The sequence below is a fragment of the Dermacentor silvarum genome, chromosome 8 (assembly GCF_013339745.2).
Source record: "Dermacentor silvarum isolate Dsil-2018 chromosome 8, BIME_Dsil_1.4, whole genome shotgun sequence".
NCBI lineage: Eukaryota > Metazoa > Arthropoda > Arachnida > Ixodida > Ixodidae > Dermacentor > Dermacentor silvarum.
This window is the reverse complement of record NC_051161.1, coordinates 172316554-172342981: the sequence shown is the minus strand read 5'-3', so window position 1 is coordinate 172342981 and position 26428 is coordinate 172316554. Positions and strand designations below refer to the sequence as shown.

General features: G+C 46.5%; 1 protein-coding gene across 1 annotated transcript in view; it reads right to left on the bottom strand.

Moving 5' to 3' along the window:
- LOC119461848 (serine-protein kinase ATM) overlaps window positions 1-26428 on the bottom strand; it is a 754892-nt gene that overhangs the window by 502723 nt on the left and 225741 nt on the right. The window contains exons 21-24 of the mRNA XM_037723219.2: window positions 18170-18245; window positions 9113-9313; window positions 8117-8275; window positions 6765-6904 (exon numbers count right to left, since the gene is read on the bottom strand). Coding sequence (XP_037579147.2) covers window positions 6765-6904; window positions 8117-8275; window positions 9113-9313; window positions 18170-18245 — 576 coding nt within the window. The remainder of the gene's footprint in view (window positions 1-6764; window positions 6905-8116; window positions 8276-9112; window positions 9314-18169; window positions 18246-26428) is intronic.

Below are 26428 nucleotides of genomic sequence, written 5' to 3'. Positions count from 1 at the left end.
AGATACAAGCGGGGAGCAGTGCAACTCGGTATGGGGATACGGAGGATGAATATACTTGAGCACTGAATCTCTTGACAAAGACCATGGCCAGCGAACGCACTTCGGAACTTCAGAGAACTCTATGGTCCACAATCAAAATCTCCAGCAGCATTGCTGCACAGCACGAGCGACGTCAGCTTCTACAGTTGGGCCCTACGCTTAGTTTGAAACAAGCAGTTTAAATCGTCAAGGAAGAGGAATGTACTGAACTCAAAATGAGCGAGTTCTCAAATACACAGGTTGAAAGGGTCGACTATCAGCGAGGTGGTATGCAAGATGGCCGCCAATCATCTTCAGTAAAAGAGTGCCAACATGGCGTCTGTCCTCCCCAACATGACTCGGGTAGAAGGCAACATGGCCGCGGGCAACACGACGCCCGTACCTCTCCCCCACTGGAGTCTGCAAGAAGATGGGATGGCCCACACCGATCGGAATCGGGTTCCTGTAACCGATGCGGATCTCGTCAAAGCTACGTGAACTTTCCTTGCGCCCCCCCCCCCCCCCCTGCATTCTGCTTGTCCTGCATGTGGGAAACAAGGCCACTTTTAGCAAGGATAGGTGGGCTGCACTTTTGGGCAGCCCCGAACTCAACGACCAAACCCTGACCGTCCAGAGTGCCTGCGATCGGGCCGTCAAGTTTGGCTTGGCGATCGCTACGTGGCACTAGCCAGGTGACAGGGGTCTCCCCTGCGTCTTCTCTGAACCTAAATAAAGTTATTTAACTCACTCACTCACTTCCGAGCACTATGCCACTCATTACATAATGCCAAGACAGCGCAGTAACCAATACGGCCACAATTTTAAATGTTGACGAATGCTCCAGCCGTCCTTCGCCACTGAAGATTTCCTTACAAATTGGCTAAGCCAACGTCACTTTTCTCGTAGACACCTGTGTGACCGTGTCCTTATGGAACTTGCCAGACTTCAAGTGGTACTTTCCAGGGACCAGACTTATACAATCATAGATTGTCCTTCTGAGCTACTCCAAGCAATGCAACCCCAACGTAGCATATCTCACATTAAAGCTCCGGTACAACACTTCCATTTCTCCTATCACATTTGACGTGACGAAAGAAGGCTAATCGCTGCTTGGTTTGAAGGCCATTCGAAGCCGCAATATCAACATTCACGGCGCTACCTAGTCCTGCTCGTTACTTTCTTCAAGTAGCACAACTATCCGACTCCCGAATAACGCTCCTTCTGAATTTCTGCATCTCTTCTCCCTGGGTTAGTGAAGCGTACATGCACAAGGGGTCCTAGCGTGCAGCCTGTAGCTGCCAAACTTCGCAGATTGCCGTTCCTGCCACGGCAGCAAACCCCCGTCTTGCAAGCTCCGTAGTGATCGAACGAGTCAGCTTCTGATTGGGTTTCTGCATTTGTGGGGAAGAAAAAGAACGGTTCCCTGAGACTTTGCGTGGACTCATGAAAGCCATCCAAGGATCGTCAGGACTAAGCAATATCTTATAGAAAGATACTGGTGACCTGGCCTAGATAAGCAAGTTGAAAATGCAGTTCGTAACTGTATTATATGTCATGCAGCAGAAAGTCTGCCAAACCAGTTTTTGCGCCCCTGTAGCCTGTCACCTGGCAAGATCGACCATGGGGAAAAGCTGGGAATGGACATTGTTGGTTCACCTGAAGGTGCTCTGTACAACTGGATGTTTTGCCTTACATTATTAGATTGATGGCTGAAACCCACTAGCTGGAGAGAAGTAATTAAAGGAAAAATGAGACATCCACACAATCGTAGCAATTGCTATAAAGGAAACCAATAGGGGTTCCTCGAAAGACAAGCCTCGCAGTTGAAGAAAAATTCGTCCTGATTTCGACCACTGCCTTTTAGGGGCAGCCGCTCTACCATCTGAGCTAACCAGGTGGCAAAATCGGAAAAAGTCACACTGAAAAAGCAAGAATGCCACGCCATGAACTTAACTTTAAAGAACACAATAACAAAAATCGAACTGCAGTAGACCTAGCAGCTGTGAGGCAATGAGCAGAACAAGCTGGGCAGGAGGCTAGAAAAAAAAATGTTTTGAGAAAATGGCTTTCAAAGTTGTACCTTAGATTTTACTTTATCAAAAGACACCAGAGCTGTTGTCAATGATGTCCTATCAAATGCAGGGCTTCAGGAATGTTTTGCCTTTAGTCTGAAGTGTTTTACTTGCCTTTCTTTCCCCAAGACATCTTTCTCCCCTGCTCTGTGAAGAGCATGTTGGCCAGGTTGCAGACCAATTCGCACAATATCCCACAATGGCAAAGAGGGTCCTAGAATTGTATTTGCATACTGCCCTGATGACAGCTGTCTCTAGTGGAGCATGGAGGCTTATCCCTCAGCATCACTCGCATAATGTGTGTTGCATTCAATGACGTGTTTTTGTCATTTTGTAGCAATTACCAAATGACTGAATGAAGACTTTCAGCGTCGTTTTTAATTTTTCCTTGTCAACAACTGAGCAGCTACACACCAGCAAAGGCATATAGATACCTTTGTTGGAACGTGCTGTTAGGCTGAGCCAAGCGAGTATAAGCAACACGCGTCCCAAACAACTGAACTTTTATTCACTCCGTAGCTCACGAAGAAAAGTCACGTGGTTCCTCGTACATACGCTCTTGGCATTGCGCACGGAAGCGCCGTTTCGTGGCGCTACAACTTGCACGCCAGCACTTGTGCACAAGTTCCCGCTGTGCCTTTGCGGCCTAGTGTTAGTGCACCAGCTTCCATATTTTGAGAACATTGTATTGCACTAATTTTTCCTGCTTTGAACATTGTACGGAGAGCTCACAAAATGCAGTGGAAGGTTTGTTGAATACTGTAAGCATACCCAAATATGACGTTTTTTTGAAGCTCCTGCAATACCAAGGCCATATACCGGTATTCAAATGATAAAGTGGCCTGTGACAGGATCATTAGTATCACCACGATTGCAGACAATTCGCATCGCTCATACAATCAGATTACATGGGCGTCGGTGACGTATGAGAATCGTTCGAGAAACCTCCAATACATACAGGCACGTCTAGCGTCAAACGATAACGGTTAACAATTGTTAGCCGGTGAAAGATAAACAAGTACACGTGGCAATATAGACACTCTAGGCGCATTTTTGCCGTTGGCGCTGATGATTGCGGTGTCAGAGCGCACAGGCAAACATGAACAGATCACACTCAATGACCGTGGATACTCGCTGTCAAAACGCTGGCGTGCAAAAGTGGGGCAGCAACGGCGAGCGAAGTGACCTTCGTGCCGTGTACTGCTTTAACGCAAACTGAATGGCAGGAAGTTCTGCGTGCAATCATTATGCGAGGAAAAGAAAAAAACACGCTTCTTGATTGGAAAAGTGGGGGATGCGTTCATTACGCGATTGCGTTTATTCTGCGAGTAAATGTGGCATTTGGTGTCCATCAGGCCTCTGGTATGGAAATCAGGTCTAGCAACAGAAAGCTGAATCCGAAATTTTTCAGGATTATCTACAATTTTCTGATTGACATTGTTGCTCTGAATATAATATTTCAGCGGTTGATTATTTAGGAATAACTAATTGTGCAATTACCATATTTTTCGGTCCATAAGTCGCACCTTTGAATAAGTCACACCTCCCTCAAAACAACTGTTATTGCAAAAAAAAAACTACAAAAAAACGTATCCAAGTCGTACCAGCGTATAAGACAGCTGTTCATTCGGTAAACGTTAAAAAAAATATTAGTGACTTTTCACTTCCTGAACGCGGGTCACGCGCAAGCGTATAGGTGCCATTCCTATATAATTGCGAAAGCAATGATATGGACACTCCAGGCGCATTTCTCCCGTCGTGGTTGCAGTGATATTCTGGATAAAGTTCAAGAACGATAACATAGCACGCCGTATGTGTCAGGCTTGGGCTGGACACAGGAAGACTCACATAGTAGGGAACGGTTTAATGCTGGCTTAATGTTACACACACATCACGCCGACTACAGCGGCAATGGACTCGTCCATGGCGGCCAAACGAACAAAAGGATGAGGCTGCCGGAAACGGAAGCAGGCAAGGTAGGTGACGATGCGGCTACTTGCTGCAAAGGACACGTGGCGCCATCTGTAGCCGCCCACACCAACTAGGCCAAGCACACATCACTCGCATATATGCAAGTGAAATCGTGCGACAGTGAACCGAATCACGCACAAGGGAAGAATGCAGGAAGGCAGCGCGGGAGGTCGGGGGGCTGGCTTGTATTGCGATAGCAAATGCATAGTTTCTGCGGCGGCGCGGGCCGTATCTTGAAAGCGATCTGCAGATGCGAAGACTTCGGGGTCAGTCGACCCACGGTCGGCTTCCCGCCACTTGCGTTGCTGCTCCATCCTTCTCGCACGCCTCTTGGCAACTCGATCACGAGACGAACCTGGTACTTCCACAGCACGACCACAACTCCTAGCAACTGCCAGAGGAGATCAACCCAGTGCACTTTGCGTGGCCATAGCATCCAAGCCGATTTTGATGGCAGTTTTTCCAAAAGAAAACGTAAACAAGTCGCACCATTCTAAAAGACGCACTGACAAAGCGTTCAGAAAAAAAAACGCGACTTATACACAGGGCTCCGTGTTTTCGGAGATTATTTTTCTTGAAATTCGGAGGGTCTATTTTGGAGTTTACTTTCTGGCGGAAATTCGGAGTTTATTTCTTGTAAATCCCCAATTCACTGAAATTCCGAGTTAAATTTTGCTTTATTCTCAATTCTCCAAAGTCTTAGATAAAATGATATCTGAACACGAAAACATCAGAACACACAAAGCGTATTTTTGTTGTCTGGAAGGTTTGAACCCACAAACACATACACACTGTGGGTTCTTGGTGTCTCACAGGAGACCAACCACCGCGGGTTCGAGCTTAGCGAGCCACAGGGCCGCGTCAGCCGTCGCCTCCAGCACCGCTCGCGCGCGAGCTCAGAGGCCGCAAGGGGCTACCGAGCGACGCACGCAAAAAACACAGTAAAGCCCTGAGTTGACGGAAACCGTTTACTGAAACCGTCGGCACAAGCACTGCACAAACGCCCGCGCGGCGGGGAGCCAAAGGGGTCCCGCACCAGGGCGAAAATACAATAACAGGCGCCTATAGCACGTCGCGGCAAGAGCACAGGCTCAAGCTGGGACACACCGCTAGGAAAAGTCCCGGCGGCTATGCTACTTGCTCAGGCGATAACCAATGGGTCAACTTGCGAGAGCACGGGCAATATCCTTCGGCTTAGGCTTTCGGCAAGTGCGGCTCGGCGAGGTACGACCTCGCGCGAGCACTAATGGCACCGCTCGTCGGCTTAGCGTCGGGAAAGGATCAGCACAAAGTACGCGCTCCCCGCACGGGCAAAGGCACCGTGCGCGAGCTCCAGTCCTAGTCACAAAGGTGTCGGCGGACGAGAGGAAAGCATGAACGTACCGTGCGCTGGTCCCGGAGAGAAGTCCACGCTTCGCCACTCGCAGCTGACAACCGGCCGCGTAGTGACGTCAGCGCCCCGCCCTCACCGCCAACCGCCGCGTGCGCAGCGCCACCGCGGGAACCGGTTAGGCGGCGCGGGTAGAGAAGGAGGCCAGTGGGGAACGATGGCGAGGGATGGCAGAGCAGGCGAAGCGCGCGCAATCATGCCGGCGTAACCCTCAATCCCCACAACACAAGCACAAATACTTGAATACAAAACACCTATGTTTGTGCGTATTACAAGCTTAAAGCTTGTTATAATAGACGCAATCATACTTTACGAGGTTGCTGTCACTGATGGAAGCACACACCTTTCGATTTATGATTATCAGCTTTGAAAATGCCCTTTCAACGTTTGCGCTAGAAGACTCAGCACGCAGCGAGAAAGCACTGGCCACTGGACAGTGTGAAGTCTCCAAAGCGACAGGGGTCCAACAATGTTACTGATTAATTAGCTCTGATAGTTTGCAAAATTACTCATTACGTGGCTCATGTCGTCAGTTTCAAGAAACACTAACTTAAACATTGGCACATAGGTTTCGAACGCACGGGGTAACTCATGCTTCACATTTAGATTCACAATTTGAACACCATACCAAAATGATTCGCCGGTGTACTAGAGTGCATCGAAAAGGTTCCTCTCAACTGTCTGGCTCCACTTTTCAGCGACAGCAGCATAGTATTCATGAAGGTCTGTGACAGTCGTTGAGCGGCCATACGTCTCTCGCTCCGTGCGCGACAAGCCCTTTGTTAAAAGTGCAATGGATGTGGCCTACGAGATACTGTTGACGTGAGGTAAAGTTTATGTCGGCCAAACCGGCCGATATATCAAACACTGCTTAGAGCATGCCCTTTGGATATACAAAGGAACAGGGTCATATTGGCCGTTGAAATCGGAGTTTATCAGATAAATCCGAATTGTAAAAAAATTTTACCTGCGAGTGTTTATCGGATTTTTTTGGATTTATCCGAAAACACGGAGCCCTACTTATACACCAGGAAATACGGTAGGTGAAATACAAAGAATAGTCTGACTTGCTCCAAGCGTTGGCAAACAACATTACCTCGGCTCTTTCCAGCTACGTCGCATTTGCACGTCTTTCTTAAATTTAGGCGCAAGTTATGTGAGACACACATGGTGCAAGGAAAATGGAAAACAATGCTGGTGGAGCGGCTCGACCCATCGAGTATTCTAGGGCAAGTTTTCCTACACTCTAAACCGAATGTAAATGTGGCCAGACATTTGCACAGAGGCATGCAGCAACGATCGGGGCAGCTTACTTCCAGAACTGCGTGGCCGACGAGCAGCCAAGTGCGCTAACGGGCAGCTCGGCCAAGGGGAGACCTCGTCTCAGCCAGTGGTAGACTACGGCAGGCAGGTGCACCTCTGCCCAGGGATCGGCGTGCGCAAAGCCAAGGACCTACACATTGAAAAGGAATCGTAAAAAATACGGCAGAACTCGTCTCACGATGACTTTCGACGGTAATGCATTTAGCATCGAATCAATATAGCGCCACAACGTATTGCCACCGCCGAAACGTGTTATGTACGACGCACATACTGCAACGAGGCTCCGCTTTCGGGCTTCTCTACGAACACACCATCTAGCACCACCACTGCAAAGCCTCTTGGCGTGGCGCAGCGGTGCACGCGAACGCTTCACGAGGCAACCGGTTCTTTCTGGACACATCACGTGGCCTCCAAGACGAGAAGCACGACGGAATACCGACAATTGTTCCCCGGCCACACACCCGGAGTACTCAAAAGTTGGCAGACACCCAGTGCATTTGTGGCGCAGACTGCTAAAGCGTCGGGTTGCCGTCCTTTGGGAATAACATGGGTTCAGCATCGGGAGGCATCTTTTTCGTCATTGTAGAGTGGCACATACCTACTGGCATAAACCCAGTGACGCAAGTTGGCATTAAAGAGGTTCAATCAAGACCAGCACAGACGGGCTCCAAGTCAAAGAGCTCCATTGAAGAGCAGTACCTACCCAGTCTGGCATGCCAGAGGCTCGATGTAGAGCGGCACATATGTACATGTCGCCAGATACTCGGGCCTAAAGTTGGTCCGACGGTTGCTTTCTAACTCTGTAAACTCAGCACGGCAGCCCGATGTGCTACCCATTTCACCACGGTCTACCCGGTGCCCCAGGTAGGCGGGAAAATGGTCACAGACAGACAGAAATACAAGAATAGCCCATGGAAAGCACGCGAAATATCTGAAGAATGCAAACGCTTTAAAAAGCAGATTTAAAGGAACTGGTCATTCGAGACTTCTTAATTACTTATCCCAAAAATTTAAGTTCCACGTGCCAGAACCCGATTTACACAGTTCACAATAACAGTGATGCAGCTTCCAATGGCAACGGCCTCTGCGTTGCTTGGCTCGGACCTGCAGCACCAAATCTAGGCCGTCCGGCGAGCCGTGCAAGCCAGCGAGGGCCAACGACCCTTGGCCTAAGCCTAGGCAGGGTCCGGGCCCACCCCACCAAATCGTAGGGCACTCGAAAAAGTTATTTGAATGAATCGAGTCTCTTAGATGGCACTACATAATTTCGCTTGCTTTGGCCCTCCCACGAAAGACGAGCCGAGACATTCGGATGCAATTCTGATTCGCCGTGAGGTCCAACCTTTGCAGCGAGGGTGTCCGGCAGGCCCCGGTCTCGCACTGCCTGGAGGACCAGTGCAGTGGCCGTGCCTCCCAGGTGCGGTCCCAAGGCGATGGCTGCGTTGGCAAGTGCAGTGGCAAACACCAGGCAGCCCGAGTGGTGCTCGTCTTCCCTGCTCACCTGCACACGGATGAGGCGCCATTTCTTTTTCTCGTCGCCGGTCAATTCACAAAAGGAATGTTTCAATTGCACGTTTGATTTTAATGAAATTTAAAGGGTATGCCATCACGAAATGTTTGCGGGCCATGTTGCAGCATTCTGGATCAATCGTTAGACGAGCTATGGCTGACAAGCATTAAGTCACTTTGGAAAAAGTACCTCCTAGAGACCAAACAACAGCTTCAATTCAAACCATTCGTTTCAACATCGCAATCCAAAGTGTACAGATGTTGGGGGCTGTGGACTAAAAGCTGCGCAAGAGTTTCGTGCGGCCCCTCAGCTCGGGTGGACAGGAAGACAAACACAAACGTAGTTTGACTGAACAGGAAGAGAACATCTGTGACAACAAGAATCGCTACATTAAATGTCAAACGCAATACCAAGGAAGAACACTGAGAAATTTCAAGTTAAAAATTTAGTACCTATAAACCACAAAGCACAAGGTTCCAGGTACAGACAGCAGAATATTACTGCAATTATACGAACACAAAAAGCACCCGCAGACGTAGAAGATGTCATCGAGCACGACCAACGTGCTAAAGCAGAAAAATCTGCCAGTAGCTCTTTTAATCGGGCATTTTAGGATAAAAGTTGGCAGGACTGCAGTTGTCCTTCAAGCAAGTCGGCACAAGAAGGGAAGGTGGATGCAGACACTATGTACAAAGATTCGACAGCTAAATAGCGGAAAATATTGCCAATGTGGAAGCACATCTTCGTACATTGTAAATTTTGGTACACAGAGACATGACAAGCAAGGCTCGATACAACTGCAAAACCACAAATTCAGGCTAAACTTACGTCGGCTTCAAGATGCTTGTACAAAAGTGGCAGCAAGGCCTGCAGGCTGGCTGGTTGTTGGCCTCTGAGGAAAACAGCCATATTCTCTGCCGCCAGTGTCCTGACAGAGTCGTGGCTGCTGCCCAAGAAGCGGAGAGTGTACTGAAGCACCGAGACCGGCTGACCGTCAACCGTGAGACGCACCCACGAGCTGCTCGGCTCCTGCATCGTTGCACAGCAAAGCACAACGTGCAATGACAAAGTGAGAAACTTGTGTGAGCAATGGTGGGAGACGTTGAATCACATTTGAGTGCAGTTGAACTTCACAATTAGGGGTGAAAGAGACGATTTTCATGCACCCAAATGTAGCATGAATGTTCATGATGGAAAAAACACTACTTAGCAAGAACACAGGACTTGCTTCTTGCTAAGTCTCTGTTTTAGTAGCGGTTGGTCCCGGGTTCGAATCACGGACCAGGACGAGCTTTTCCTCAACTGCAAGGCTTTCGTTCTGAGAACCCAGTAGGGGCTTTCTTTGTGGCTTCATGCTACATTTAGAATAGCCGTTTGTTGGGCGTGTGTCATGAGCAAATAAAGAAAAAAAGAAGAAGAAGAAAAAGCAGAAGAAGAGGACAAGAAAGTACGAGGAGTCGGTGGAAGAAATAAAGAAAAAAGAAGTTAGAAAATAAGAGCGTCTGAATAAAAAGAATGGAATATATGAAAGAAGAAGAAGCACAAAAGTGCACGCAGAGCTACGTGGCCAACGATGCGAAGGGACACGTAGCCGAGCAGAGCAGCCCAGCTACGCTCTGGGACGACAGAGGGCGGAAGGAGCTGGAGGCCGGACAGACAGGTGGATCGTGCAGACGTCGGCAACCCAGTGGAAGCTGTTCTTCAGCTGCCGCGGGCACGACCCGCGAGCTGAGCGGACGCTCCACCACAGGTACAGGCTGACGGCGTCATTTCCCGGATTCGCTGCGGCTGCGATCCGCCGACTAGTGAAGTCGACCGGGCGATCCAGGCGCACTGGTCACTCTACTGTCCTGACCTCCTGACAAGACCAACCGTGAACTGAACGTCGGACACAGCGACGTTGAGTCTACAAAGCATCGGCGGGCCCAACGTTGTGTCGTCGGAAGCAGCGCCGACAAGGTGACGTGGCCACGTTGGTGAACTTAATGTACTTCTTCTTTCTGGGGTTTTACGTGCCAAAACCAGTACTGATTATGAGGCACGCCGTAGTGGAGGGCTCTGGATTAATTTTGACCACCTGGGGTTCTCTAACGTGCACTACAACGCAAGCACACGGACGTTTTTGCATTTCGCCTCCATTGAAATGTGGCCGCCGCGGCCGGGATTTGATCTCGGGACTTCGTGCTCAGCAGCACAACGCCTTAGCTAACTGAGTCACCGCGGTGGGTGAACTTAATGTAAATATTTTTGACTCATGAATACATAATATCTCAGCACTTTAGAGAACTTGGTAGAATTACCTCGTGCTGTACATTGTTTGTTTTGTGCTGTTTTCTTTGCCGTTTGTTTTTACAATGATAAATGTTTGTCTTAAATGTGCGACTTGTCCCTGTCTGTCTGTAGTCTACCCAAATTGGTGACAGAGGGTTGGTAAACGTTAATGATGGAAAGAGTGCTACTAAAGCGGAGACTTAGCAAGAAGCAAGTCCTGTGTTCTTGCTAAGTCTCCGTTTTAGTAGCGCTCTTTCCATCATTGACATTTACCAACACGCGCAACAAACAGCTATTCTAAATGTAGCATGAAGCTACAAAGAAAGCTCCTACTGGGTTCTCAGAGCCTTGCAGTTGAGGAAAAGCTCGTCCTGGTCCGGGGTTCGAACCAGGGACCACCCACTTTCTGGGGCGCTCACCCAGCCATCGTGGGGCTAACAGATTCCAGTGCAAGGGCGAATCAATCGACAACTCGAAGCACAGGAACTGATTATGGTGAATCAGTTCTGTGCAAGGTGGAAGAAGTGTCATCCACACAAATCAACTACAAAGGAAACCTCGGTGTGGGGAGCACACGCTGCCACCTTCTCCCGCGGGCGCGCTCGCCCGTCGCCTGCGAACGGAGCGCACGCGGCGGTAGCCGGGCGGACATCTCGTGCGTGCACAACGCGCGCCGCGGGAGCCGGGCGGACACGGGAGAAATGCACTTTGCCCTCTCCCGGTTTTCGCTCGCCTCTCGCGACGCGCGCGCCCGCGCGGGAAGAGGGAAAGTATCCGGCGGGCGAGGAGGACACTCCCCTCGCGGAAAGGTAAAAAGATATAAAAGAGTGCGACCGAGAGACCCCCGGGTCTCTCTGACCTCGCTTGACCTAACTGCCCGGACGGAATTTACCTGCTGAAAGCCGTGAGTGACCTCGTTTGCGTGACTACGCGACGAGGCAAGCCTATTTTATTAGTTGTTATACAGAGCGGACTTCCCTCTACAAGTGTGTTTTATTGCTGACAGCAATAAACGTTGTTGCGTTGACTCGCTTGTTGCCTTATTCGCCCGAACCCTGCGTAGCTGCGATTACACGCGCTACGGGTTGGGGAAGACCCCCACATCGGAAAGAGAGGCTCGAAGTTGAGAAAAAGTTCATCCTGGTGTGGGAGTTGTCTATGAATTCGCCCTTGCACTGTGATAGGCTAACCTCCTGGCTAGCTCAGATAGTAGAGCGACTGCCCCGAAAAAGGCTTTGGTCCCGAATTTGAATCCCGGACCAGGAAAATTTTTCCTGAGCTGCAAGGCTTTCTTTCTGAGAAACCTGTACAGGTTTCCTTTTTAGCTTCGTGCTACATTCGGGTGGACGATAATATTCCCATTCGTGACACTTCCTTCACCTTGCAGGATTCCAAAGAACAGATTTGCCATTATTTTTAGAAGGCCATAACTTGATACAACACAAACAAATTATGGGCTACAACATCTTTCGGTTATTATGCCTCGTACGTTAAACGCTCAACCAGAAATCTATCTGCTAATTTGGGAACATTCAAATGGTAACCTTCCTTAATTCAAATCTTTTCAACAGTTTGCTATTAGGAGAGATGTAAACCAGCTCGGTAACCTTTGTTTTGTTTCTTCTTCGGTGACTTTATGATATCGATATCCGCAATGGATGCTTTGCAACTACCAATGACCGAGTATTTAAGCTACTGTTTTGCATTGCTGAAATGTATTTTAGCTTCATGCATGTTATTTTTGCATTTGTTATTACGTGTGACATGGTAAATGCTTGAATTTTACTTAGTGACTGAGTAAACACTTTGTAACATTTTGTAAAACTTATGTTGGTGGAGCGCCCTATAACGAGGGTAGGGATGAACTAGACGCATATATACAAAGGTTTGAGAGAGTGGCTGCGAGTCAAGGTTGGCCACGGGAGAAGTGGGCCTTGTCATTAAGTCTGTGTCAGACCGGTGAAGCGTTAACGGCTACTGCGGCTCTCGTCAGCAGGGCGCGTCCGCGTGAGTGACGCTTGCTCGTGCCGACTTCTGCGTCACGGTTTCCGGAGTCAGGGGCTGGAGTTGTGCTGTCGAATCTGCAGAGCTGGTGCTGTGACCAACGGAAGCCAGCGGTGAACCCCAGAGACAATGTCGGCTCGCATGTTATGGAAAGCGTGTGGACATTTCCTCGGTGCGGCCTCTGCTGCATGTACTACGTGTTGTTCGCGAAGCACACGATGTTAGACAGTGCTGACATGTTTCGCCGGAGTATGCAGTGATTTAAGGTTGGGGGGATGTGGGGATGCGCGACTCTCACGCGTCCCCTGACGTTGTTTTCACCGCATGGCTCCCGTAATCCGACTTCACCACGTAGCTTTACGGCGGCGAAGTTGCAGCGTATTACGAGAGATGGCGCTAGTGTTGCGCTGCTAACGCCACCTCACGGCGGGGGGTTAGGCGGGCACAAAAGGGAGAAGGCTGTTCCTCTTTGGTTTGGGATCGGCGACCAACACGCACAAACGCTTCTCGCGTGCGCCGGCCCACTTCGCAGGACCGTCTCGCGAGGCTAAGAGCAGGACACCGGTATGGACGAACACGGATCGTTTGAGCGCGCCACCGTTCGCGTGACTGTACACGTGAACGACTAGGCGATGATGTCACAGCATGGGGCGAACATATTCGCTCGCTATCGGGTCGTGGTGAGTCGGACTTCCTTGATTTGTGGCGCGCCCATGTGAATGTTCTATTGGTAGTAATTCGGCTAGTGTGTATTAGTGTATGAAAAGTGCAATAAATACCCTAAATGTCGCCGTTCCTTTGTCTCAAGAGCCCGAGTGAGACCCCACACACTTCAGATTTCCAAATGTAAAAAAACAAAAAACAAAAATATGTGGATCCCATGCACTACTGGAATGGATGTAAGTGAAGCTTTCTATGCTGTTTGCTTTGATTGACGATAATTAGCAGTGATGTTGATGGCAAATGTGTAATTTCTTCAGCATTTAGTACAATACGACGGGTGAGTTGATGTTAACGTTACCTTGTGTGCACCCCACTGCCGTTTTTCTGCATAGTTAAAATTAAATTATGGGGTTTTACGAGCCAAAACCGCCATCTGATTATGAGGCACGCAGTAGTGGCGGACTCCGCATTAATTAGGACCACCTGGGGTTCTTTAACGTCCACCTAAATCTAAGAACACGGGTGTTTTCAGCATTTCGCCCCCATTGAAATGCGGCCGCTGCGGCCGGGATCGGGATTTGCCTGCACAGTACAGTAAAACCTCGTTAATATGTAGTCGGCCGGGAATGACGTTTAGGTACACACTAAACGATGTACAAATTAATCACCAATGCCAATTTAGCAGCTATTTACCAGCCGGGAAAGAACCTACATCACGATGCTCTCAAATACACACACTCAGACAGGCTCTATTTGCGGGTAGGGTGCAAGCAGATTACTACGGGGCTTACTAGTCAGTTCTGAATGTAAACATGCTAATAGCTTTACCATATTGCACTGAGTAAAGTTTGTTTTCTTTTTTCTCATTTTTTTCAAAACATGGTTTTTGGTAACTTTGCTTGTTTGCTGCATCAATATCTTTGGACCTAGGACAGCTAGAGCTATTATATTTTTTGCAGCACAAAGCTAAATTTCTTGACAAGGCAACGCTGAGAGCATATTTTTCATTTTCAATTTAAAAAATTTTTTATTTACATCTACATTTGCTTTTATTATCGATAATGTGAACACATAAATTTAATGGGCTGTAAAATGACGAATTATTGTTCAATTTCGAATATGCTTTCAGTGTTGCTATCCTTATGCACTGCAGTATCCAACTTTATGTTTTTACAACTTTTCCTTTAGCAGGTCAATTTTAAGTGTTTCAGCAAACAATAGAAGGTGATTATTAATTATCTCGGCAACCACTATGTATATGCAAAATATAATTGGATATTTAAAATCAACACAAAAAACTGAATGAGCATATGCAGTTTTATCAAATTTCATCAAGAAATAACAAAGTTATCACAATAACCCATGTCCCCCCTTAAGTATTGGCAGGTGAGGCTGATGTAAGTGATGTGATGCGTGGATGTCGAGGTCCACATGTCACATCAGTTACATCAGCCTCACCTGCCACTAATTAACCTCCAACTTCGAGATGAGAAGCTTTGCACTGGACAACCGGAGTATGACCGAGAGCCACACTGCTTGCAACATCCTGGAGCACCTGCAAGCAATGATGGATAACTGGGAGCTGCCACTGCAGAAAGTGCCAGCTTATGTGGTAACAGACAGTGCACGAAACTTCCGTGCGGCCCTTGGGGGCATTTCTAGCGTCCCAATGCAGTGTATGGGCCATACACTTCTAATGGCTATAAAAGATGCCAAGGAAGTAACAGCACGAGTTCCTGCCATTCTCAACAGGTGTCGCACAATTGTTGGTCATTACAAACACAGTGCCTAAGATGCGGCAAGACTGCAGGACTGCCAGCGACGGATGGAGCTCTCAGTTTTGGAACTTATTCAAGACATGGAAACAAGATGGAACAGTGAGCAGGACATGCTCTCACGTCTTGTGCAGCTGAACGAAGCCGTCTGTTTAGAGCTTGCCACCTCTGAGACAACTGTGCCCAACCTGACACCACAGGATTGGAAAGCAGTGGCTGGGCTCGTCAAAGCTCTTGAACCAATCGCATCGGCAACCAAAGATATCGGTGGCCAGAAGCATGCAACTTTGTCGTCTCTCTGGAACACAAATGGTCCTGAAAGGCTGCATTGCAGCCGATGATGACACCTCAGAGTTTGCAAGAAACTTGATGAAAAGCATGAGGACAAGGATCCGAGGGCAGGATGAGCAAAAGCAGTATGTGTTGCCAACCGCAATGCAATGCAAGAACTGAGTTGCAGAGCTCTCCAGGAGAAGCATCAAGCGACTGTACTGAAGCGTCAACATCCGCAGCTCACAAGCAGTATCTGGGACAGCACTAAGAAGCTGGCAGCATCATCAAAAAGAAGACACTCCTCCAAAAGTTTCAGCGGTACCTTCGAGAGCCCACTTGCAGTGAGGGCCCTCTAGCATTCTGAAAAGGCAAGCAACACTTCCCAGGACTGTGCAAGATGGCCATGAAGTACACGGGCCTTCCAGCAACGAGTGTACCAAGTGAAAAGTTTTTTTCGATGGCTGGCAACATTGGTACGGCCCGGAGGGAAAAGTTGACGCCAGATCACGTACAACAGCTGCTTTTTTTGCATGAGAATTTGTAAATATTCGAGCTTCTGTTAAATAATTTTGTCATTCGATATTCGGCTTTTTTTTCTTCATTCGATTCGGTATTCGATTCGAGACTTACTCTTCGGTATTGGCAAACCCCTAAAAATATGCCATAGTTAAGCTTTTCTTTTGTAGCAGCGAATCAAAGTACAAAAGCGCACGACTTAAATGTGAGGCAAAATTAATTCGCCGTAGTGGCATCAGAACCACAGATTAAAGGAACATCTCTGGTCGCATAACCACTAAACGAGAGTCATGTGATTATCGCAAGTATCATAATGCAGTTATCGTGATATAAAGTGTATCAGCCAATATGATATGAGTCACTCTTGCGACTCTTTTTTTCTACTGCTGAGTGATGTTCACACCAACCTCGTTCATGTTTCGAGCTATCATGCATAACACCGTGATGAGTCACTAAAGCGCGGTATTCACGCCTCGTTGCTACCACTTAAATTATTTAAAACAAAGTAAAACGCTTTTTTGTGACGTTGTCGAAACACGAAGCGATAACAAAATTTATGAGTGTCGTGAGCGGAGGCTTTGACAATCACACATCGCGGACTCGACACGGGCATTCACTGATCTTACTACAGCACAAGGACGACAGCACAACGCTAAATGCTTTTGTACACTGTAAAAAATAAAAAATAAAAATGCACACTAGATTTAAAGCTGCAGCCACGGTAGAAGCAGCGTTTAAACCTATTCATGCTGTACACGCACATGTAAGCACGTACTGCTGAGCAGACGATGTGCGGCGCAATCTACACTCACTATCCGTGGTTCAGCCAGTGCCCGTCAGGCTCTGCTCGATCTCGCGGCCAATACACTCGCCTCGCGACGGTTGTGCCCATTCTCTGTCCCTTCTCACCCTCCTCTCTACATGCACTATCTCTGAACGTGCACGTTAGTAGAAAGGTAAGCGCTGCAGTTTCTGCAATGCTTTTCAGGGAGGCCACAGATAGCTGTCAAGCTGCTACTGTGGCAACACCCAGGGAGGCACATGCGATTTCCTCTCTGCCCTGCCATGCACGGTCTGAGCCACCCCCCGGTGCGCCGTGCAAGACAACAGTCGAAGGAAGAGGCAAACAAAGCTTCGCTTTAAAATGGGTCGGCTAGCAGTCATGCACGTGCAGTTATGAAGAAACACTGGACATGCGGAATTTGCACGAAAAACAGCAAACACAGTTCGAGAAACTTAGCGGTTTGGCATATCCTGTGTTTTGGGCATGGTCAGCGACTACTGGATTGCCTAGCCTTCACTAGTTTCGATTTTGAGGAGGCATCGACAACACAGCCGAAGGCAATACTGGTGATGTAGCAAAACTAGGGGTGTGCGAATACCAAATCAAATAAAGAAAAACAAAAGCAAATATAAAATCGAATATCAGTAATCAGAAAATTTTGGGCAAGGAAATAGAGTGCTACACATGCTCGGGAGTGTCCTAGCATTGCATAATGTAGCAAGAACTTGAACACATAGAAAACTAGATACTCTTATTAAAGGCAGCAGCAAATTAGTATGCCAGCACAGCTCAGTCCAAGTGCTTATATGAATGAGTGGAGAAATTTCTTTTATTAATAGAATTCCAGTTGAATAGAGTGAGGTGCTTTTTTTTTCCTCTGAAGCTATGAATTAGTCAAGTTCTGTCATACTGAATGCCAATGAGGTTTTCAGTTTAACTCTTTCGTTATGACGCCTATAGAAATAAATCAATTTGATCGACAATTAAACATTTCCATTGGAAGTCTTCTACTAGCAACATCATGCACAACCTGAAAGGACGACTGAACTTTGATTTGTCAGATTTGAGAATTTTCGGGAGAGTAGAAAAATAAAACTTGGACTGGAGGTATCGCCGAAACTAGCCTCTGGTGCTCCTAGCTCGGCTTCAACAAAAAAAATTTGCGCTTTGGTTGACCCGGCCACATAGTTTATAAATGACAGCAGCAGTGAAGACACAGAAGCTGCTCTCGAGTTATCCATTTTCAGATCCGGCATATAGGCTGTTTTAACGATGTCTCAAATAAGGGTTGCTGCTCGTGAGCATGTGTCACGAGTACCTCCCGCATACGAAGCAGATGCTCTACCGCTAGGCCACCACTGCGGTGACAAATGGCGGTGCGTCTGTGTTGTAGCCTATCAAAAGCGTGCCGTACGCTTCCAAAATCACACACTGTAACGGAAAGGACAGGTCGATAAAGACGACAGTTTGGCGCTTTTAAGTGAGTGAAAGCTCCCTTTGATTTAAAGTGACTTAATACAGCATAGAAGTGTAGTTGCAAACCTCAATTGGATCTTCGGAAAATGTCAAAAATTATCTGTGCAAGAAAGAAGCACTCACCTGTAGGCACTCCAAGAGAAGACGCAGAAATGCCAGGGAGACAGCCTCATTGAGGATTCCTTGTGAGAGCAGTGCACTGCAAAGTGCAAGAGCATTTCCTTTTTAATGACTTGCCAAACACAACTGCAGAACGTTGGTAATCCATACCGAATACAACAGATGTATACACAGGATCAAACAACAGCGTTCTTTCATGCCTTCTCATTGTCACATGTACATTTTTTTAGGGCTGTACAAATATTCGAATAAGAATAGAATATTTTCCTTATTCGAAGAGTATTCAATTTAAAAAATGCATACTCGGAAATTTCCGAATATTCGGGAAGGACCGAATAATGGTAGAAATGGCGAATATTCGGAAGAGTGTGAATATTCGAGCAAGTAACGAATTATATGCTTGCCCCACATTCTCCAAAGAATCTGTTTATTCACGGAGAACTTGACATGATTTGCTCATTATCTGTCTGCTCTGTTTCAGTCTATCTGCATCACGCCCGTGAGACAGGATCAGTTTCGGTTTCTTTTTTACCCCCAACGTGGGTTTTATTCCGTGACTCTTTCGTAACGATATATGACATACTTTCGGGCTCTATAAGTGCATGCAATAAAATATGTATCTCGAGAATGTTAGCTGAACTATTTTTAAATGTTAGGAAATTAAAAAGAAAAAATATATGTTCGAAGAGAGCATTGCATCACCATCGACAACTCCCGCTTTCTGTTCCCGCTTTTCTAGATGGTCACCGGCTCTTTGCTGCTGCGTGCTGTTGCTTTGCAAGGCAAATGCAAGCCACGCTAACTTTGCCACCATGGTATTTGCAACTATCTCCGTGCTAATACTGCCCTCGCACGAGCGTGTTCTTCAAGAACTGCAGATGACGAGCCACCGAGCAAGCAGGAAAAGAAAATTCTTTGGCGGTACTACACAAAACTCTCGTCTTCGACAGCTCAGTGCAAGTCCTGCAAACATGTTCTTCAAACGCCGACGGGAACAACCACAACTCTTCAAAATCGCATGAAACAGCACCCTTTGTTGATGGAAGAGTACAAAAAACAGGCCGCCGCAAAAGCGCCATTGAAGCGTCAAACAACACTGGACGATATACTTCAGCAGAGACAGCAGCCATTGTCCCTGAAGAAAGGAAATGCACTTCACCAGAAAGTGGCAAAATGGTCGCCTTAGATCTTCAGCCTTACAGCTTTGTAGAAAACCGAGGGTTCAAAGCACTCATGAAAGCTGCTGTACAGTGCTACAGTCTGCCATCTCGAACAAAAATGTTGCATGTGCTCATCCCGCGACTGTACGACGACACAAGAGCAACGGTACGATACGAGCTGCGAAAAGCACTTGGACATGAAACAAGCACTCTCGTTTTTACGAGCGATATGTGGACGTCGCGTGCCAACGTGTCATTTTCTTACGGTGAAGTTCGAGATGAAAAAGTTCACTTTGAGCACCCGACATATGCCGGATAGTTACACGGCTGTGAACATTGCCGCTGCATTGGTGCAGCTATGCACCGACTGGGAGATACCAATCGACTATGTGAAGTACATCGTGACGGACAACGGCCACAATATCCGAGCAGCTGCCATGGCTCCAGCGATGCGATGTCTTGTACTCCGGCAATCAACAGACTCTGCAAGAAGGCGACTGTAGGGCACTACAAGCACAGTCCTAGTGTGCAGAAAAGAAAAAAAATTATGGGGTTTTACGTGCCAAAACCAGCTCCGATTATGAGGCACGCCGTAGTGGGGGACTCCGGAAATTTGGACCACCTAGGGTTCTTTAACGTGCCCCTAAATCCAAGTACACGGTGTTTTCGCATTTCGCCCCCATCGAAATGCGGCCGCCGTGGCCGGGATTCGATCCCGCGACCTCGTGCTCAGCAGCCCAACACCATAGCCACTGAGCAACCACGGCGAGTGCGCAGAAAAGAGGCAGCTGAACAAAGACGTGCTCCGCGTGTGTGTGTGTGTGCGCGTGAACACACACACACGTCGCCTTCCGAGTAAAACAGAGCCGCACAGGCCGGATCCATCATCACGCTTGAGCTCACCACTTCGACGCAAGCAACGGATGCACCTAAATCTGCTAAGTGGAGAGATGCAGTAGAGTTTGTGGAGGCATTGAAGGCCTTTTTTGACACAACTGTGATCTTAAGTGCTGAAAAGTGCCCCTGATTGTCATGTCAAATTCCAATTACTTTTGGAATGCTGCATTGCCTCGAAAGTTGCAAAGGCAACTCAGCAGTTGCTAAAAATCTTGCAAAATGTATCAAGACTCGCTTTGCGGAGTGTAACCTTGACGAAGTAGCCAGCCTGGCCATGTTTCTTGATTAGCACTTTAAGGCCACAGTTCATCAGGTCAGATAATTTGGCTGAAAGACCTTGTGACAAGGGAGCTCCAGGCAGCAGACGTGGAACCCACACTGACGTGCCAGCGTCGACTTCGTGTCCACTGGTGGCGTCCAGTGTATGCAACGCTTTTGACGATCTAGTGATGACAGACTTGGCATCTGCCCCTGAGAGGGAAGTTACAGACTATTCGCAAAAACCTCTTCTAGACAGGGTCCTTGTGAGTGGTGGAAGTCCATTGGCTGCTTCAAGTACCCCCTTTTAAGTTCACTCGCCCAGAAGTACTTGGCCATCCCTGCCACCTCAGTTCCTGGTGAAAGAGTCTTTTTTACCAGTGGAAATGTTGTTAGAGTGCATAGAGAGTGCTTACTTTCTGAACATGTCAAGCAGTTAATTTTCCTTCATGATAATCTGTAATAAGTGCATTACCTGAGTACATTACCTGTAATAACTGCCGCTTTAACCTGCAGCAGCCTTGTAAAATGCAGTGTGACTTCTTAAAGAGTACTACAGCTACTGTTACCACGTTTTGCAACATTTTAATGCTACACACATATTCAATATTCAAACAGAGTATTCTGCCTTATTCATATTCGATTCGTATTCGAAAATTTCGATATTCGCACACCCCTAATTTTTTTGTTTTCACTTGTTCTCTGTCTTGAGGCAGTTGGCCCATTGTGTGTGTACTTGGCTAAAAAAACATTCATTCAATAAACACTTGGACATAGTATTTCTCTTTGAAGTTAAAAAAAAGAAGGACATTACGTATCAGGATATTTTGTACAGTGTGTCACGCCAACCCCTTGTTCCCGTTTACTTCGTACGTACTCCAGCTTATATTTGTCTTCGAAGTAAAGGTCTTTATAGCAATCAATGAAACAAAGCACAATAATCACTCATTATCCCTTGCCCTGTTTACTGATCCAATGAGTAACTCTAGAAATACAAACAAGCCCAACTTTTATTTGGCTACCCCGTGTGACGCATACGGCAAATGTCTTATACGACACTATGATGGAAAAATATTGAATGCAATACCACTCAGAACTAGAATAGCTAACAACTTCTTTCTAGCAATTAAAAGGTTCCCTTTTGCAACAAGCTGACACCATTTTTTTAATTTATTTATTTATTTACAAATACTGCTGTCTCTATTTCGAGACATAGCAGGAGTGGGTACAAGATTTTAGTACAAACAAACGAACAAACACTAAGATTATACAAACAAACTAACAGGCGATAAGGTTAGGTAATTGCTCAATGAACTCTGCAAAAGGCAATGCGCGTAGTGAACCATCCAAGTTGTTCCATATTTCAATTGTGTGCGGAAAAAAAGAAAATTTAAAACAGTCAATATGTGTCCTGAAAGGAACAATGTTTAGTGCATGGCTATGACGGGTTGCGCGTACGCTAGGAGATTTAAAAGAGAAGGGAGCCTGAATACCGGATGACGTGTGAATAATCTTGTGAAGCAAGATGATTCTTTCACGTGTGCGCCTATGTTTCAAAGTCTGCAATGATAAGATGCGAGCATGTGATGAAGGTGAAAAGTCTCGATCATAACGACCACAGATGAATCTGATTGCCTTTTTCTGAACTGATTCCAAAAGGTCAATGTCACAAGCACAGTGAGGGGACCAAACAGTTGACGCGTATTCCAGCATCGGGCGAACTAGCGATTTGTAGGCAGTTAGTTTACATTTCTTTGTTGCATGTTTTAAGGTTCGTTTAAGGTAACCGAGTTTCCTAAGTGCTTTTCCAGAGATGTGATTAATGTGAGCATGCCATTTTAAGTTATGTGAAAAGATCACACCCAGGTATTTGAAGTCATTAACGTGGGACAAGTGACTACCATTAGCATTGTAAGAGAAATGTAGCGGTTTCTTTTTGTTACCAAAGGTCATTGCGACTGTTTTAGTGAAATTAATTTTCATTTGCCAAGTGTTACTCCATTCGCAGAACAATGAAAAAACATTGTTTAATTCCTGTTGATCATTAGCATTGGTAACAGTGCGGTATAGGACACAGTCATCAGCATACAGACGCAACTTGACGGCGGTGTTACTAGTAACATTTACTACATCATTAATGTAAATTACAAATAACAGAGGTCCAAGCACCGAACCCTGAGGCACACCTGACGTGACTGTGACTGATGATGACTGTGCGCGATTAAAAGTGACGAACTGAGTTCTTAATTGTAAGTAGTCAGTAATCCAGTCTAGTAATTTAGACCCATAGAATATTGCACGCAGTTTACACAGAAGCTTTTTATGGCAGACTAAGTCAAAAGCCTTCGAATAGTCAATAAAAATTGCATCCATTTGATCGCGATTGTTGAGTGCAGAAGCTATGTCGTGCGTAAATTGAATGAGCTGCGTTACAGTAGAAAAACCGGTTCGAAAGCCGTGCTGGTTTTCGGAAAGCAGATTATGACAGGTTAGGTACTGAACCATGTGTTTATGAATAATGTGCTCAAGAAGCTTGCAGCAAGTGGAAATAAGAGATATCGGTCTGTAGTTAGCTATTAGTTGTTTATCGCCAGATTTAAACACTGGGATGACACTAGCAATTTTCCAAGCTCGGGGAACGGTTGACGTGTCCAGCGATTTGTTGAAAATTACTGTAAGATACCGGGCATTCCATTCCGAGTACCTCTTTAAGAACATATTAGGTATGGCGTCAGGTCCCGCGCTCTTAGTTGCGTCAATTTTCAGCAACAGATTATGAACCCCTGCGTAAGTTACTTCGAGACTGGGCAATTCGTGTGCGGAACTATGAACGAAGTGGGGGTAGGAACCATCATCTTGATGAAAGACAGAATGAAAATAGTTATTAAAGCCTTCAGAGATGGTGATAGGATCAGTGCAAATCTGATCGTTGACAATGATCGCTACAGAGTCATGAGAAGAGGGAAGTATTGTTTTCCAAAATTTCGATGGGTTTTCTTTCATGAACTTTGTTAATGTCGTGTTAAAGTAAAAGTTTTTAGCTTCTATCATCTTTGTCTTTAGTTCAGATTTGAGCGAGAAAAGGAGTGCATCGTGACTTTCGCTGCGTAGGCGGTTACGCTTGCGCATGCGTTTAATGCGTCGTATGAGCTGGATTATGTCACGTGTGTACCATGGATGATTCGGGTTATGTTTTACACACTTTTGTGGCACGAACTGCAGCACACAGGTACGCACTATACTATAAAACTGTTCTAACAAAGCATCAACATTGCAGGTTTCACTGCTTGCCACGAAATCACCAAAGGAAGATTCCAACAGTTCAACAATATCACGATCATTAGCATGGGCGAAGTCGGTAACAACGTTGAATTTCGGGTTACAAGGTTCGCAGACCACGTTAATTTGTACCAAAACACCCTTGTGATCTGATAAACTATCAACTATGTCACACTCAAAACCGTACTGTAGCAGTTGTTGATTAATAAAAACAAGGTCAAGAACAGAGTTTGCTCTGGTTGGACGTTCAACCACTTGTGTCAAATCAAATGAAACGGCCATATTAATCAGGGAGTCACAAACTGACTTTTCGCGACCTGTTGAGGTTAATAAGGCCCAATCAATACAGGGCGTATTGAAATCACCTGTGATGATCATTTTATAATTATGAAGTCTGTTTTTGGCTATGTATTCTGTCATATGGGAAAATACATTTTCAGAACCAGGCGGTCGATAAACAGCGCCCACTACTGTCACAATACCAGAAACCTTTATGCGGCACCAAACAGACTCAGCATGCGGAAGTTCTGGGAGTACTAAAAATTCAATGCCTTTTTTAATAAAGAGAGCTACGCCCCCACCTTTACCAAGTTGCCTGTCGTTTCTTACGACCGAATAGGCTGGAGGCAAAATTTCAGAATCCGATATGGAGTTGTTTAGCCATGTTTCAGTTACGCAGATCACTGACGGATTGTGACATTCTGCTAACCAATTGAAATCTTCAACCTTGTTAAGCAAACTTCGAGCATTTATGTTCAAAAGTGTAAGTTTATGTTCATTACCAAGTCACTCTGTGCGCCTAGAAGCGGTGGCACGAGGAGCCTGAACGATTGTTTTGCGAACGTTGTCCCACGTGTAGCGAACGTTGTCGACTATCAGGCAATCGTACTGTAATCTACATTTGCCTGCTTGTTTGCGAATACCAACCGAGTGATCCCACAAATCCTTGCGGATTTGCCGTACACGTGCAGAAAAGTCTTCGTTAATGTATATATTAGACCCTTTCAGTTTTCTGGCATTTCTAAGTATTTCAAGCTTAGCTCTGAAGTCCAGCAACTTGAAGATTACAGGCCGCTTCTTTTCATTACTTCGTGTGCCAAGTCTGTGGCAGCGCTCAATGGACCCACATTGGACACCAAGCTTAGAAGACAGCAAGTCCGTTACAGAAGCTAGCAATGCCTCAGAAGTTTCATCTGATGGTTCTTTCAAACCGTAAATGATCAAATTGTTCCTGCGGGATCTATTTTCAAGATCATCATATTTGCGATCAAGCTTGTGAATTGTATCTTTGAGGTTCGCAACCGTTTCCTCAAGATCATGAACTCGCTGAAGGGCATCATTTGCAGTTGAAGCCAACGTTTCAATGTTCGTTAAACGTTGTTCAAAAGAAGTCAATCTTGAATTGAGCGTAGAGAGCTCTTCACTGATTTGCGTCTGTCCTGCTAGTAGTTCCGTGAGCATACTTTCAATATTTTTATCAGGGCCTGGATTAGTCTCGACATCTCCAGAGAGTTGCAACAAAATTCTCAATGAATGCAGGAAGCAGAAAAAAATACACACAAAGTGCTGAGGGTCTGGCAGCAGCAACAGAAAACGGTCATCGCTCCTATAACATTTAGAAGGATATTTTGAGCCTACCTGCAAAAAGAAGCAGACGTGCTTGTAAGAACCGTTTGCCATGCCGCTGCCAGACCCACTGAAGAGGATTGGTCGGAGTGTCGGCTTTATATCGTTCCGTGTCCATGTCGATGTCGTTCCGGTGCAGTACCATGCGCAGTCGAGTGAAGCACAGTCAGGGTCGGTCGAAAATGCGGACGCATTGCCACCTGCCAGGTAGAGAGCTTTGCTGAAGGGAGGGCTACCAAACGCACAGTTGTTTCGAAGGAAAATCGAAGAGGGGACGTTGTTCAGAAGATAGGGGCCAGCGATACTTGCGGCTATCTACAAAAAGAAGCAGACGTGCTTGTAAGAACCGTTTGCCATGCCGCTGCCAGACCCACTGAAGAGGATTGGTCGGAGTGTCGGCTTTATATCGTTCCGTGTCCATGTCGATGTCGTTCCGGTGCAGTACCATGCGCAGTCGAGTGAAGCACAGTCAGGGTCGGTCGAAAATGCGGACGCATTGCCACCTGCCAGGTAGAGAGCTTTGCTGAAGGGAGGGCTACCAAACGCACAGTTGTTTCGAAGGAAAATCGAAGAGGGGACGTTGTTCAGAAGATAGGGGCCAGCAATACTTGCGGCTATCTGCAAAAAGAAGCAGACGTGCTTGTAAGAACCGTTTGCCATGCCGCTGCCAGACCCACAATTTACTTTTATTTCATTGACTATCCTTATTTCTCTTCTGTTTCAACTATCCTTTAATAGCATATTACTAATTATGACAAGTACACTGTTTTTGTATATTTCACTGTTTTATTTATTGTTCTGCTTTTACATATCTGCTTTTTAGAATTTCTATTTTTTCACACGTTATTTGACTGATTGGTTAAATGTGATTTGGTTACTTTAAGCATTACTTGAATGTATTACATGTGATGCTTATTCATATATGTCCTTTGCAGCGAATCGCTTAGATAAGAAATCTGAATATTCATTATAGTGGTCGCGATATACGACACCTATAGAACGCCGCCTGTATACGAGCGGCGGGACGCACGTCAGCACACAA